General features: G+C 51.4%; 6 protein-coding genes across 6 annotated transcripts; 4 read left to right on the forward strand and 2 right to left on the reverse strand.

The window, feature by feature from the left end:
• Nucleotides 1-129: 129 nt before the first annotated feature.
• Nucleotides 130-2,356, forward strand: PV08_08616 (uncharacterized protein; the record flags this gene model as incomplete). Its single annotated transcript, XM_016382941.1, has 5 exons — nt 130-304; nt 591-799; nt 893-1,070; nt 1,150-1,200; nt 1,287-2,356. 5 exons carry the CDS (start codon nt 130-132, stop codon nt 2,354-2,356), a joined length of 1,683 nt encoding a protein of 560 aa, XP_016233644.1.
• A 280-nt stretch (nt 2,357-2,636) lies between these two features.
• PV08_08617 (uncharacterized protein) lies at nt 2,637-3,527 on the reverse strand (the record flags this gene model as incomplete). The annotated part of the gene is made up of 1 exon (XM_016382942.1): nt 2,637-3,527. The coding sequence occupies one exon, from the start codon at nt 3,525-3,527 to the stop codon at nt 2,637-2,639; it is 891 nt and encodes a 296-aa protein (XP_016233645.1).
• Nucleotides 3,528-3,964: 437 nt separating this feature from the next.
• On the forward strand, nt 3,965-7,246 carry PV08_08618 (uncharacterized protein; the record flags this gene model as incomplete). The annotated part of the gene is made up of 2 exons (XM_016382943.1): nt 3,965-4,227; nt 4,291-7,246. 2 exons carry the CDS (start codon nt 3,965-3,967, stop codon nt 7,244-7,246), a joined length of 3,219 nt encoding a protein of 1,072 aa, XP_016233646.1.
• A 1,795-nt stretch (nt 7,247-9,041) lies between these two features.
• Nucleotides 9,042-11,186, forward strand: PV08_08619 (uncharacterized protein; the record flags this gene model as incomplete). The annotated part of the gene is made up of 1 exon (XM_016382944.1): nt 9,042-11,186. One exon carries the CDS (start codon nt 9,042-9,044, stop codon nt 11,184-11,186), a length of 2,145 nt encoding a protein of 714 aa, XP_016233647.1.
• Nucleotides 11,187-12,080: 894 nt separating this feature from the next.
• Nucleotides 12,081-13,844, reverse strand: PV08_08620 (uncharacterized protein; the record flags this gene model as incomplete). Its single annotated transcript, XM_016382945.1, has 1 exon — nt 12,081-13,844. The coding sequence occupies one exon, from the start codon at nt 13,842-13,844 to the stop codon at nt 12,081-12,083; it is 1,764 nt and encodes a 587-aa protein (XP_016233648.1).
• A 1,089-nt stretch (nt 13,845-14,933) lies between these two features.
• Nucleotides 14,934-15,233, forward strand: PV08_08621 (uncharacterized protein; the record flags this gene model as incomplete). Its single annotated transcript, XM_016382946.1, has 1 exon — nt 14,934-15,233. The coding sequence occupies one exon, from the start codon at nt 14,934-14,936 to the stop codon at nt 15,231-15,233; it is 300 nt and encodes a 99-aa protein (XP_016233649.1).
• Between the last annotated feature and the right edge of the window lie 520 nt (nt 15,234-15,753).

Here is a 15,753-nt window from a genome sequence, read left to right on the forward strand (position 1 = left end):
ATTCTTCCCGCCCAAGTCAAACCCTCACGGGAGGTACCAGGATCACTCTTCTTCTACTCGGCTACCTTGAGCATTTCGTCGCTACTTGTCTCTGCTGCGGAAGCACAGCTCATCCTGTCACCCTTCAATATGGGCAAAACATTTCGCAACATCACAGTTGCCTCGACCGGTGACTTTGGCGACAAGACAGATAAGATCAAGAATTGGGTCGAACATGCCGGTGGTGCTTTCGTCAAGGACATCACAACAGACGTCACACATCTTGTAGCCAGCAAGAAGGCATGGAAGAAGTACCATCCCATGGGTAAGTAACGCCTTTGCTTTTTGCAGACCTTTTGCTTTCAGCCCGGTCGTGCCTGGGCCAACTTATGGGGGGCATGCTTTGTGTCTCGGTTCTCAATGTTGATGGACCGTTTGCATGACTTCATGGGTGGTTTGTTTGCCCAAAGCGCATTATTACTCGCGGGATTACCGCACCTATTTCCTCGCATCGTAGTACGAACCATTTATTACAAGCTCCAATGCATGGATATATCCTCTCTGCTCCTGAGATCCGATTCTGGTTTCCCTAACGGTGTGCCTTATCACAGTCCAAGCGGCACGGCGCCTGAAAAGCGTACACGTCGTCAGCCTCGACTGGTTGGAAGATAGCTTGACCATGACGAAGTCCCGCAGACCGCTCAATGAGGCAAAGTACACTTATGAAAAGAGGAGTGGCAAGGCCTCGAAGGTGACGCGGAAACGGAGTCGTGCGAAGAAGAAGGACGAACCTGCCGCTATCGACGCCGCAACACATGAGGTCCAGAGGAGGCGCGGACCCGAGCAGGTCAACGACGACCCCAACGGCGAAGATGAGGATGATGACGGCATGGGAGGGGTCAGCCTTGTGGAGAGAAAGAGAGATAGCACGCACATCGACGATGGAAGCGCAGCAAAGTCTCCGAAAAAGAAGAAACAGCAGCAGCAACAATACCACAGTTTCTCTGGCTCACCAGGTTCACGACACGGCGAGAAAGACGGTGAAACGGAAGAGATGCATTGCTCCAAGGACGAGCGTGTCGAGATGACAGGTATATCCTCCGTTCCGAATACAGCAGAGCCTGTTGGTTTCTGGATCCATTGGAGTGAGGATGCTGACATGAAACAAAGCAAATGAATACGAGGCTGAGTGTGCTGAATTCGTCAAGGAGATGGGTACAAGTGAGTATAGCCTGCACGATTACACATGCGTCTCCCATGGCTTCCTCGAGTAAGGGTGTCTCACAGACTGACAGTGGTCTCCACAGACGGCTACCGCCCATTCACCGACTCTAAAGGCTTCATGTACCTTCTCACGCTCGTGAGAAAGGACATCCTCCGGAACCGGCTCGAAAAGCATAGACTCAAGGTGCGTTACGCATCTGATGTCTTTCCCTCCTCTTCCTCGTCTTCTTCCTCTGTCTTGCCAACCACATCGTCGACATGTCGCCTCCCACATACAATGTCATCAGCCAAGTACCCCTTAACCAACCAAGAACCTCAACATTGGTCGAGCCTTTCCAACGAGGCGGTATATAAAATCAACGAAAATCTGCGACGCTCGGAACTTGTTCACACAGACTGTGTGGAGGGCCATGAGGTTACCGCCGTACCAAAGGCATACATGCCCTCATACTCTGTGGCAAATTTCATCCCGTCGCTTCCTTGCTGTCCTGTACCATTGTATTACTTTCCAAAGCCCTTCCCCTTCTGCAACTACCCTGTCATCGCAAGCAGTCTGCCACAATCCCTTCAGCCGTCCAACCCGAATTTGAAGGTTCATGTTCCGAACCCATGGGCTCAGAGTTTACAGCTTTTTGAATTCGATCCCAACCTACGATCCACGTCGACGACAAACGGAAACGGTCCAGGTTCGATAACAGATCTCGCTGCAGGGGCAAGCCCTGAGTTCCCAAGAACAAAGTCCTATGCATGTTACAGCATCTACATCCGTCCTGGGCACCGATATGTCACCCAGCTTGCACCTCCGGGAAGTACCTTCGATTTTGCATTCGCCATGTTCAACAAGTTCTTCCAGAAGAGAGTCGGCGTTAGCTGGGAGGATCGTGATGGTATTCGGGAATTGGCGCGGGTGAAGAGAGGCGGCAAAGACGCGATGGCACTCCAAGCTGATGGAACTGCGGATGATCGGCTTTTCAAGTTCTTTGGCCCTAGAGTGATGAAGGACAATGGTTTGAATTTGCTTGAAGACGGCGCGGTTGAGAACATCGAAGGTCGTTTGCGAAAACCTAGTGTGACAATGCTGGTAAATCCAACTGTGGACCAGCCGATGGATGAGGTGAAGGCAAGAGCCATGACCCCAGAGGGAGGCTGGTAAAGAGATGGAGTCGCCGAACTTCTCATTTTGAGCCCCGGATGCTGGGTGACGTCGGTCCCATGAGCAACACCGATAGTGATATCGATCCCTATGGAAGGTCCAGTATCGCAGTGCTATGCAGGCTTTGGGATGGTTTTTCTGTCGTTCCTTCGAGGCTTCTGATTTTTTTGGGCATGATCTGGTGCGGACGCATTTCACTGCTTGGTTTTGCTGGATTTCATTAGACATTTGCATCCTCGGAAATAGTCAAATTTGGACACAACCAGTGCCAAACAAATTTTCAAAGATAATCCTTCTTGCGTCCTGTGCGAGTATATTGGGTTAAGGCCCATTCGACCTCTCCACCCGATTCCTTCTCCAGCGTTCCTCCTCTGATTTGAAAGCATCTCATGGTCATTCTAGGACCAACTTCAGCCAGCTCCACGACTCTATAGCCCGTCTGGACAAAGACGTGATGACGAACCTCTATACTATCTTCCACGTTCTTGAAGGTGACTACTCTGTTGCCAACTTTGTGTGGGCCGTCTCGCGGAGGAAAGATATGCTTGAGAATCTGGACCACTCTCTTTCCCAGTCGGGTGGTAAAGCCTTCAAAGATTAAATGTGGATATGACTCTGATACTGTGCCCCTTGATGCGTCTGGTATATCCGCGCGGAGAACGACGTTGTGTAGAGAGAAAGAAGCCGTGGGACCGTGGGGCAGATGAGAGATTGTCATGGCGGTCGGAGTGCCTCGATGTTCGTGCAGGAGGATGATGTCGGTCAAAGCTGCGGCTTTCGCACTTGCCAGCAGATTTGGAAGGATCAGGTTGCCTCGATTTAGGCGAATTGAAGTGGGCAGGAGGAGTCTGATCTCTTTGGAGAATGTGGCCAGTCGAGTAGACGGACTGCGGGAGGTGGTGACGAGTGGTCTGGGGTCGGCGAGGCCTGAGAGCATGGCATATTCGTCGTCGAGTGACTCCTGGGCAGCTGCAGTCTCTGGATCGAGTGACTCGTCGTACTTGAAGTCTTTGCGGAGGGCTTTGTCGTTTGCGACAGAAGGGTCGAGAGGCTTGCCTGTGGCGAGGGACTTTTTCAGCAGGGCTCGCTTTTCGGCAATACTGGCATCTCGAAGTTGAAGAGCGCGGCGGTAGATGTAGTCTCTGCGCTCTCTGGCCTGTCTTCGCAACATGGTGGCGTGCAGCGGTCGATGAGAGAAACGAGAAACGGAGTGCAAACGGGGAGGGTGGTTTGTATGGGACAAAATTTGGGCGGAAAATTACTCGTTAGGACTTTTGCACATCATAGCGTCGAATAATAAACTCCGCCCTTGTTTGCCCTTTCGCTTTCCCTTCCACCCCTCCGCCACCTCAATAGACCGACTCACTCTCTCTACTCCCCTTGCGCATGTCCTTCATAGCGCATACGACATTCTGGAGATACTTGGAGGGGTGTGGAATCGTGGTGTCGGTGTGATACAAATGGTAGCAGTCCCACAGAACGACTCTCTCTCGCTCACCCTCAAAACTGCGCTCCCGATAAACCCTCATAACCTCTCTCTACTTGCTCCTGCAAACGACGGACTCTCTCACAAGGGCTCTGTGAGGAGTGCCTCAGAACATCAACAACATGGAGGCCTTTAGTAATATGGGAAACCACTTGGTGTCCAACTCCGCAGCCGCCATAAACGCCAGCGACGACATCTCAACGGTTGACCCAGACGAAAGTGTCCTCAGCCTTGCCAAGGGCCCCCGAAGACGACAACACGACGACGACGAATCCGAAAGTGTCGAGGAAGACGACTTGGAAAGCCTGGCAAGTGCAGCGGTGGACGGCAAGAAGCAAGCCACCAAGGCCGAGGAGGAGAAAGAATTACCACCACATGCGTGCGCGTACGTTAAGTTCAGTCTTGGATTTGGCCTGAGGACTCTACTGACTTAGATTCTGATCGTCAGGTACTGCGGCATCCATAACCCCAGCAGCGTCGTCAGATGCCTCACTTGCAGCAAGTGGTTCTGCAGCGCTCGCGGAAACACTTCGTCCTCGCACATCGTGAACCACTTGGTCCGAGCACGCCACAAAGAGGTCCAGCTTCACCCGAGTAGTTCTCTGGGCGATACTGTCTTGGAGTGCTACAACTGCGGAACCAAGAATGTGTTTCTGTTGGGCTTCATTCCGGCAAAATCAGATACCGTGGTCGTTCTACTATGTCGACAACCGTGCGCCGCCATGCCTTCATCCAAGGATATGAATTGGGATACTTCCAGGTGGCAACCGCTGATCGAAGACCGATCATTCTTGTCGTGGCTCGTTGCGCAACCCACTGACCAGGAACAACTCCGTGCCCGGCACTTGAGCCCTCAGATGATTGCGAAGCTAGAGGAACTGTGGAAGGAAAACTCCGCCGCCACCATCACGGATCTTGAGAAGGCATCGAATATCGACGACGAACCCGCACCAGTTCTGCTCCGATACGATGACGCATACCAGTACCAGAACGTTTTTGGGCCTCTTGTCAAGATCGAAGCCGACTATGATCGTAAACTGAAAGAAAGCCAATCGCAAGACAATTTGATCGTGCGCTGGGACCTGGGTCTCAACAACAAGCATTTGGCTAGTTTTATTCTTCCCAAGCTCGAACTCGGTGATGTCAAACTGGCCGTTGGTGACGAGATGCGCCTAAAGTATACTGGCGATTTGCGTCCTGCGTGGGAGGGGGTTGGCTACGTCTACAAGATTCCGAATAATCAGTCTGACGAAGTCACCCTTGAACTACGAGCCAAAGGAGACCATAAATCAGTGCCGACCGAGTGTACCCACAACTTCACAGCCGACTACGTGTGGAAAGCCACCTCTTTCGATCGAATGCAGCTCGCTATGAGAACCTTTGCCGTTGACGAAATGAGTGTTTCTGGCTACATTTTCCACCGACTCCTCGGTCACGAAGTTGCAGCAGCGCCCATGAAGACTCAGATGCCTAAGAAATTCAGCGTTCCTGGCTTGCCCGAACTCAACAGTAGTCAGATCAGCGCTGTCAAATCGGTCATTCAAAAACCGCTGAGTTTGATCCAAGGTCCTCCCGGTACGGGCAAGACAGTCACATCAGCAACCATCATTTACCACCTTTCTAAGATAAATGGTGGTCAAGTTCTGGTTTGCGCACCGTCCAACGTGGCTGTCGACCAGCTCTGTGAGCGCATCCACCGCACTGGGCTCAAGGTCGTTCGTGTCACGGCCAAATCACGAGAAGATGTTGAGTCTCCAGTTCGTTTCCTGTCCTTGCACGAACAGGTCCGGATGAACGACAGCAACGTCGAACTCAGCAAGCTCAATCAGCTCAAGTCTGAATTGGGTGAATTGTCTAGTCAGGACGAGAAGAAGTACAAGTCGTTGACACGTTCAGCTGAACGAGAGATCTTGCAGAATGCCGATGTCGTTTGCTGTACCTGTGTGGGTGCTGGAGATCCCAGACTCGCCAAGTTCAAGTTCCGAACAGTCTTGATTGATGAGTCGACTCAATCGGCTGAGCCCGAATGCATGATTCCTTTGGTTCTTGGTTGCAAGCAAGTCGTCCTTGTTGGTGACCATCAGCAGCTTGGCCCTGTCATCATGAACAAGAAGGCGGCCAAAGCAGGTCTCAATCAGTCCTTGTTCGAACGCCTAGTCACCCTCGGGTGCGCACCTATTCGACTCAATGTCCAGTATCGTATGCATCCTTGTTTGTCGGACTTTCCTTCGAATATGTTTTATGAAGGAACTTTGCAGAACGGTGTCACCGCTGAACATCGCACGCGCCGCGAGATTGACTTCCCTTGGCCTGTGGTTCAAAGCCCGATGATGTTCTGGTCGAACCTTGGCAACGAAGAAATCTCGGCTTCTGGTACATCCTACCTTAACCGAACCGAGGCCGCAAATGTCGAGAAGATCGTCACGCGCTTCTTCAAGGCTGGGGTCAAGCCGGCCGATATTGGTGTCATTACTCCCTACGAAGGCCAACGCAGCTACATTGTTAGCTCGATGCAAGCCAATGGTACTTTCAAGAAGGAATTGTACAAGGAAATCGAGGTGGCTTCAGTCGATGCTTTCCAAGGACGAGAAAAGGACTACATCATCTTGTCATGCGTCAGGTCTAATGATCACCAAGGTATTGGTTTCTTGAGCGACCCTCGTCGTCTCAACGTCGCCATGACACGAGCGAAGTACGGCCTTGTCATTCTCGGAAACCCGAAAGTGCTGTCTAAACACCCTCTGTGGCACTACTTGTTGCTTCATTTCAAGGGAAGCAATTGCCTTGTCGAGGGCCCTTTGACCAATCTTCAGATCTCGCTACACCAGTTCAGTCGACCTAAGCAGTCGTATCGCGGCCCTCAACGTTACCAGATGGCATATAATCATGCTACCCACATGGCCAGCGGAATGATGAACGGACGTGGCGGTCCCCGCGACGGTGGCTCGGTTGTAGGCTATATTCCCGACGATGTCTCATCTATTCACTCATCGGCCATGGGCGGTGTTGGTGTCCCAGCTGGTTATCCGCCCATGTTTCAAAGCTTCACCGCAGACACTTGGCCTTCTCTCCAGAATGCCAATGGCCGACGATCGAATGGGGTCAAACCCAGAGGTGTCCCGGGTAGTGTTGCTGGTGAGTCGACTGTTGCCACGGAGTCGGATGTGACGGGAAGTGTTATTGGCCAAGGCGGCGTCAGTCTCGATCAGCTGTCTATTCACGACGTCACCAAGCACGCCAGTTACAACCAGGCGGATCGATTGAAGCGGTATGTCGAAGGCGGTGTTCCCAACGCCGGGTACATGGGCGGTAGCTCCAGATTCGGCAAGGGCATGCACCAGGATGAAGACGCCCAGAGTGTTTCGACGGCATTCGCAAGCCAAGTTGGAGGTGGCTACGATTGATTCAGCGGACGAGAGACAAACGATGATTAACTTCAGACTACTCTCGAGCTCTACAGAGCCATACTGTTTTTGATGCAGTCATTACACCGTACAGTGAATCTTCAATCGAGAAGACCCGTCATCGGTACCGATCTTGGCCGTCTACAGCGCCGTACCCAAGACATGCAGATCTGCCACCAACACTGGACAATGGTGAGCATGCAAGCATGTGTTCATTCAGGCCGGCTTGTGGTCTTGCACCTTCGGAAGAGGCTCGACCCTACTAGCATGGGATATCTCCTGCTAAGTGCTGAGTGCATGCTGGTCCGCCCGAGCGTACGGCATCTGCCGATAGCCACGGGTCCTGGAAAAGGGTAAACTCGACAGTCATTTATTGATACAGTTGGGGTCGAATTGTGGAAGGATGTGGAGTGTGTGGAGAGGCGAGAGGTGTGAACAGCAGGATAGGGAGGACGTCAGGAAGTCCTGCAAGGTTGAGGAGGGGATGTTGAATCAGACTGACATTGACGTTGCGGGATTGGTATCGTTGTTGCTGCTTGCTTTTCAGACTGACCCATATACATTCGCTTGAATTCAACAAAGTCATTCGTTCATTCGTTCATTTCGCTTGTACTCTGTACGGAGTACGTTCGTGTCTCAGCATTGTCGTGATCGGTTCGGAGACTCTGTGCAAGAGTTGGTCGTGTGTAGGTTTCGCTTCCTTTAGCGGCGTCGCGTATGGCAATATTGTACAGTACTGGACTAGGTAGACCCGTAGCAGGGAGTGCATCTCGTCTATCTGGCATGCCCCTTCAATCTGCAAAATGTCTCCATAGATGTTGCGGCAAAGCATACGGCGGAGTGCATACCGATACAATTGCCCGCTTGGCAGTCCCAATGCACGAATGAAGATGCGGCTTTCGTACGGAAATTCCGAAGAGGGAGTATTGAATTCCGCCGTAGTAGGGACGTATGGAGTAATATTGAGGGTCAATCAGCTGGGGAAAACGTCGCTTACGAGTGACTGGCCAGTGACGAGATGGACGTTGGACGCATTGCGTTTCAGGATTCTTCGCGTCCTCCACTGAGGTTCGAAGGAGTTTGAAACATTGTCCGCCCCTGAAACACCATGAGCGGCACCTTGAACCCCCAAACGCCAAGTTTTGGACAGCTGGCTTAGTTATGGCTCATGGGTTGATGAGCCTCGTTCGAACAGAGGGCTTCCTCGGGCCGATTCTGCAAGACTGCCCCCAAATGGACCTGTTTCCGTTCTAGACCTTGTTGGCTGGTCCACGTACGGATACTCCGTGTGGGATTGAGCTTTTTGCGTCCGATCAGGGTTCGTCTAGAGAGTTTCGAAGCATGGATGTCCAGACAGACGTGGTTCCATCAACTAACCCCTTCACACGAGCAGTTGACGCGATTGTCAACAATGCGGTGGTGAGTTATTACTCTGCTAGTTCGCTCTCGTGGAGAAACGCAGTGCACTCGTGCTGCTTTGTTGTGGTAGGGGGATTTTCTTTTCTTTCCTGATGAGTTTATGCCCTTTCGGTTTCGTTCTTGTCTTTCTTTAATATTTGCATCGGCTGGCCGAGAGTAAAGAGTGGCGTGTGTGCGGTTGAACCGTGTACTGTGTGCAAGGCACTCACTTTCCATCGCCCGGTTGTGTCGTTTGTTTCCGGGATATCGGGTGCCGATTTCATTTCAGCAGCAGTCGAGGTTCTTTAGGGCTGGAGAGTAAAGAGGAAGAGGAAAAGAGACTGCGTCAGGTAAAAAGGGAACACTATCGAAGCCGGACGGACGAGTGTCAATCAGTATGGCGATTGAAAATATCCCGACTTCACAAACCCTCAAACAGGCCTTTGAGTTGAACATCTATACTCCCGACGGAGTCCCTGTACCTTTTGGGTCTCTCTTCGAGCCTCACGGTGCCACCGCCGACGACCACGACAAAACAGCCTCAACCTCGTCCTTGTCTTCAGCCTCGCTCTCGCCCTCGACCTCGAATCATATCCTTGTGGTGTTCATCCGTCATTTCTTCTGCGGAAACTGCCAGGAATACATTCGTCGATTGTCCTCGCCGGCAAGTCCTTTCCACCCTACTCGACGACGAGCATATCTCAATTTCTCCAAACCAAACACCCACCCACCACCATCTGTAATCATAATAGGGCCTGGATCACCGAGTTTACTGTCCTCTTACGCTGCACTGACAAAATGTGCGTACCCCATCTATGCCGACCCGTCAACACAACTATACGATATGCTGGGCATGCACAAGACATTGTCTATGGGAGGCAAACACCCAGAGTATATCCAGCACAACCTCCTTAGCGGCGCGGTCAAGTCGGCATGGCAGATTGTCAAACGTGTGGGTAATGGGGATGCGTTGGACGGAGGAGACTGGCACGTCAACGGCGGTGAATTTCTCTTTGTCCAAAAGGACACCTTGGGCCAGTCGGTTTCAAGGAAGAAGTCCCATCCAACTTCGAGATCAAGATCAAAATCCAACTCGCCGCCTCCACAGCCAGGATCACGGACCCGTTCGTCATCGAGAGACCTTACACCCTCTGGATCAGCATCTTCGTCAGGGGCAAAACCAGGGTGGGAAGTGCACTGGTGTCACCGCATGGCGAACTCTCGTGATCACACGGAGATTCAGGACTTGTATCACAATACGTGTTCGTCGTCGGCATTTTCTCTGCCTCGCCCTGGTTCACGAACAGCCTCACCTACTCCGCTGCGCTCTATTCTGGTCAATGGAGGCGGTGGTCACGCCAGTCCCTTCGGGCTGCTCACCCAGTCCCGCCGTCCACGATCGCAGTCGGGGTCCAGGGCCAGATCACTGAGCCGGAGTTACTCGTCTGAATGTCTGGGGGCGTGTCCGGGCCCGGATATTCCGAAGACCCGCGAAGAAGCACTCCTCAGCCAAGCCTTGTATGCATCTGCATCTACCCGTCCAGGGTCGAAAGCAAGTCTTCGACCGAAATCAAGGAGTCTAAGTGGAATCTCGAGTAGTGATAAGCATCAATGGTCGAAATCCGTGACCTCCCTAACGAGAGCCGACTCTGGTCTGGCCGAGGGAGTTGGCGAAGATGTTGAGCCTCGGAAGAGCTTTAGCCAGAGTATAGCATCGAGGGTTGGAATTCTAGCAAGATCGAAGTCTTTCTCTGCGAAGGCGAACCCGCGGACGGAGGGCGTTGATGAGCATGCCGCGAATCAGACTGGTGAAGGAGAGAGTATGAGTGCAAGTGTGGACACAAGCACAATTACGGGCGCGAATGGAAGGAAACGATCACTTTCGAGTCTTGTCAGGTCGGTGTCGAAGAAGTACAAGACGAGACCGGGCGTTGTGACACAAGTACGTCCCCAGACGGCGACACCTACATCGTCGACTCAATCGCTGACTCAGACGTCGGCGCAGTCTCGTCCCGACTCGGCAGTCTCCCTATCAGCGCGCCACGCACATGACGAGGATGAGACTGATAGAGAGGAGGAGGAAGAAGAAGGAGGAGGAGTCTCATCTCAACCCACCACAGCGCATGCACCTGCTCGACGCACATCATTTTCCCTTTCACGCCGTTCCAACAGACCGTCGCAGAGTCCGAGCAAGATGTCACGGGGCGCCAGTACGATAGAGATGGGCGAGGATGGAATAATGCTCGTCGACGGTGTCGAGTTTGTCAATGTGATAAGTCTGAAGGCCAGGGTAGATGGTTCACGCCGGCAGAATCAGCATGAGCCTCGTCATCATCATCATCATCATCATCAAATGCAGCCTCAAAACCACACTGTCGGTCACACGCACGCTGAACTGGTCCCCCCTCAACCTCACACTCAAACTCACGCTTACGAGCACAATCAAACTCAACTTCACGTCCACGACCGCATGGCAGGATCAGTACGGCCCGTGGGTTCGACAATGGCGTTGGGAACGGCCGTTTTATCTGTCCACGGGTGACCGGACTAAAGTACACAAACACAACACCTGCACTTGCACGGAAAACGGTTCTCCAGCTGCCTCCTTCGTCTCCTCCAGAGCTGATCAGCGCTTTCATTCACACACAGCCCAGACGACGCATTCCCTGTTTTTTCCCCCCTTACTTTATGTTAAATGCCCTTGCTGCCGGAAACACTTTATGGTTGGACCTAGGTTTATCCAACAAGACTGACTCGCGGGGCGAGTATTGAGTTGCATGGGATGGCGACTTCACTCCCTATTCGGGGTGGGATGAAGGGCCACGAGAGTCATGAACATGGCAATATGAAATGGAATGGGTGAGCCAAGAGTCTTGGTGGTGGTGGTGGTGGCGGAAGGCACGAGGAGCGATGGGGGACAGGGACAATCAGCTTCGAAAGAGAAGTCGAACAACCTACAACAGGTCTGGAAAACCTCTGAAAAATAGCACCTAGAACACTAAAATACATATCAAAAGTACAGAGTAATGAGATATGTACTCTTTAATTTCATTCGTTCTTTGTATACCTCGCGTGGCGTGGGAGTAACCACCATGGCACGAAACACTACCTCTGCGTGAGTACATACCTAGGCAACTATGTATATTTTCCATCTCATGTACGGCTAGGAGGTGAGGATGGCCTCAAACAAACACTACCAATACCAGAGATAATGTCGAAACCACCGCAATATGTTTGGCCACTGTCACTCTGCAGAAAGTGGGCTCTTTTTCAATGTATAAAATCATACTCATGACGCCAGGGTTTGTGATCGCTAATGTCACGAAAAAATATCATAAGTCTCGTCCCTTTCCTCGTGTACTCCGTGGAAATGCACTCGTAATTCGTCAACGCCGCAAAAGCAAATCTCTTCTCATCTGTCGGAGCTTGGAGGATGCTATACTCGGCTCAAAAGTTGAGGTGAAGTTGCGATGGGTGCTGTTGTGAGGTTGCCGCTGGTCTGGTCCTCGTTAACTGGGTCGAAATGATCCCAAGATATTGGTATTGAATAGTGAGAACCAGCAAGTCCCGCAGAAGGCTGAGGCTGTGGTGCTCTGAGAGACTGGGTGGTCTGGGGTGTCGGGTTCATCGATTGGGTGCTAAAAAGACATGGTCCTGATTGTACTTGTGGTACGGCGCTAGGCGAACGTGCAAAACTCGCCTGGTGCGTTCGGCCATCCGCCAACGGGGAAGTGAAATCGATATAAGTGTTTTGCGCGTCGAAAGGTGTCGACGGGGATGGATATTGTTCGCTGGTAAGAGCAGGAAGACCATTCAGGTGTGTCGGGCTCAGCATTGCATCCATGTTGACGCTGACTTCAGGAAGTTGCTGGCCTGGTAAAGCCTGAGAAACCGAAAAGATGCCTCCATCCATTGCCGAAGCAACAGTAGCTTGGCCTATGTTATAGTCAGTGCCTCGGGAAGCATCAAAGTCCATCCAGCTAAACGAAGAACCGCCAAATTGGCCACCTGAAAAGTCCCAAGTCCCATTGGTATTGTTTGGAAGAAAGTCGTAGTCGAGCGACGGTTGCGACAAATCTGGCAATGGCTCAATGTAAGATTCGCTCGGATCGGGAGTCATAGCCATGACCGTTGTCGGAGATGGGACGTGAGAACAGTGGGAGCTGGCGGGTTGATTGGTCCAAGAGTGCTGCGAAATAGGATATCTGAGGTATATGGCGTTTGGATCAGAGCTCTGGGGAAAGTACTGTTCCAATTGTTGTTGAGAGACATTGGGAGTTCGTGAAAGGAAGAAAGTCGGCCGACCACCCATACAAGACGTCGAATCATTTCCTTGCATGAATGAGACTGGCATCAAGCCGTCGAATTCCGAGTACGCTTGTTCCGCCAGATTCTTCACTTGTTGTTGAGTATGGTTGATAGAGGTGGCGTTATTGGGGTGATCTGGACAGTACAAACAAGAGCAGGCCGAGCCACAAGAACAAGCCGCTTTCCATGATTGCTTCACAGACACGCTTGGGACAGCCGGAGTCGCCGCAAGGCTGGCTGAATCCGGTTGGTTCTCAATATTCTGTCGGTGTCTACAGCCGCCTGTTGAGAGTGGCTCAGGGGACTGTGGTTCTTCTTTCGGCTTTTTGGAGCCGCAGCAACTCGATTTAGAGGCCTCTGCCGTTTTCGAGGCGCCTCCTTCTCGCTCTCTCATCCTTCTCTTTCGTTCTTGGTACTCTTCATCATTGAGCTCCTTTCCATTTGCGTCGGCCCATACCTTCTTCAAGGTCATTTTATTCCCATTAGCATCCTCCCACACGGGCTTTGGGCTAGACGTTGCTTCGCGACTAATGAGTTGCGGCGCATCGACTCTGACAACCAGATACATTTCTTGGGTGCAGGCACAATCTCTTTGACATTTGCAGGTTTTGGTCGTGCAAGCGCAGTTCCTGGGACAGTGGCAGCCTCTCCTCTGACCAGCAGATGGTCGGCCTGGTTGATTGGTCTCAGAAATGGGCCTTGTCCTCCCATGATCACACTTGTTCACGCGATGTCCCCTCTTACACGATTCGCAAGCATATGTTTTTCCATTGAAGTGCTGAATCGGCGTGGTTTCGCTGCGGTGGGCAGTGCGAATTTTGCGGATTTTACCGTCCTCGACTCTCCCAGTCTTTGGCGGGCTAGACACTTTCTCGCCAGAGGATTCCTGCATTTTGTCGAATCATTCAGAGGTCCGTCCGAGAGAGAGTTTGCAAAGGCCGTTAGACTAGACGTGGAAAAGGACGCGTAGGAGTACAGGACGTGAAAAATGAGGAACGCTCTCAGGAGTCAAAAATGACAGCGGCGGTGGATGATTTGAGCACAACTACTCGTACTAGCGGAGGGGAACAAGCAGGAGATCTTCAGGTGTTCGGCCAGGGACTCGAGGGTGGCATGCGTGGGGGAGGATCGGTAAGGGCATTGGAGTAAGCCCCTAGACAGTACTCGTATTGTGTGAGTGCGGCTGCCAGATATATTTAGCGTCTCTGCTTACAGCCACCAAGGGAAATGTGACACCTGCAACCGCGAACGAGGGTCGGGATGGTGTCGACGGGAGAGATCGGTGTCGAGCCCATCGGGCCACTTTCCTGGTTTGTGCGTAGCGCACCTTTCCTGTTGAGGGATAGCATAGTTCAAGGTACTTAGATCTCCTTCTGCGTCGCCTGACTTAACATATTTACAACACTTTACGCAAGACAATACAACGCTTGACAAGACCTCGTCTTTTCATCCTGACCCTATAGGCCTCTCATCGCGATAGATTGAGGCTTCGGGTGTGATGATTTTGCGCACCAAGACATGCATAGAGGAGTACCAAGGGGTCATGCCTCGAGGCGCTAGTACCCATTACAGTATTGGTTCAAGGGGCCCTGTACAAGCCTATACACCCTTTACCTATAACCAGATCTGAAGCCAAAGAGTAATTGATTCTATGCGATTGAACATTGAAGACTTCAAAGTCAAAGGTGGAAGACAAGTTGATTGGTGATTTCGAGGTAAAAAGTGCCCGGAGGTAATGATTATCCCGCATACTCCGTGCCGCGACGTCGAAGGTGTATTTGTTGCTAACTTCGTCCATTTATGTCAACGTTTTGTTGAAAACTTGAGGCGAACTAATCCTGCTGAGCTGTTATATTTGAGTAATGGACTCCCTTGTCCTAGGGCATCCTCGTTCACATTCTCTTCCTCCTCATTGACGTCCACTTATCACTGAATCCAGCGGGAGACCACAACAGCAAGTCCATTTTGCAAGACGTTCAACATGCTATTGCACTACCTTGAACCTCTTATCGTTCTCTTGATAGCGTCTATTACTCTTACTGAGGGTAGATGCGTCGAGGTTCCAGTTCAAGAGATATACGATATTTCAGACACGGCTCATACCAACGTCATTGTGTCGAATGATGGGTTTAGAGCATACAAAGACGGCCAGTGCTTCGAAGCAAAATATGCCGATATGCCCACTGCGCAGCAACTCATCTACGACGATATTTTTCTTCGTACACGTGACGATCGGGATTTGCAGGAGCGAGATTCTCAAGAGTCGAATTCTCAGGACTAGATAAAGATGGCGGTTCAGGCTATAGCACTATTCCACTATATGACTACCCAAAGCGACCAAACTAAACGATGTTAATCACCTTTCCGTATCGAGATGGCTGCGAGTCAGATCAACAATAAGAAAACTTGCCTCGAAGGGAAACGGACGACGAGAGTAATTATGTATTGGTCTGAGTATACATAGTGCGGAAGTCTCTCGACAGACGTACAGTACATGGAGGATTTTGGGAGTCGCATAAAGATGCTTTGAGGACCTTGAATTGTGGGCCTTGTTCAAGCTGTATTTGTAAAAGAAATTCCGAAATGGCTAGCGAAGAAAAGAAGGGAGAGGGAGGGAAGGGCGGATATTTACGAGAAGTTGTGTACCCCTTTACGTACTTAGTCAGTCTTCCCAAGGAGTAATCATGGCAATGTGCTTTTACTAAATACCTATTACCATCCTCGTCTCGAAGTAGCTAAATCCTGTCGCAAAGAGGAGCGAACACCAGTACCGACCGCAAAATATAACAGTACAAGAACAG

Source organism: Exophiala spinifera (genome assembly GCF_000836115.1).
Source record: "Exophiala spinifera strain CBS 89968 unplaced genomic scaffold supercont1.6, whole genome shotgun sequence".
Classification (NCBI taxonomy): Eukaryota; Fungi; Ascomycota; class Eurotiomycetes; order Chaetothyriales; family Herpotrichiellaceae; genus Exophiala; species Exophiala spinifera.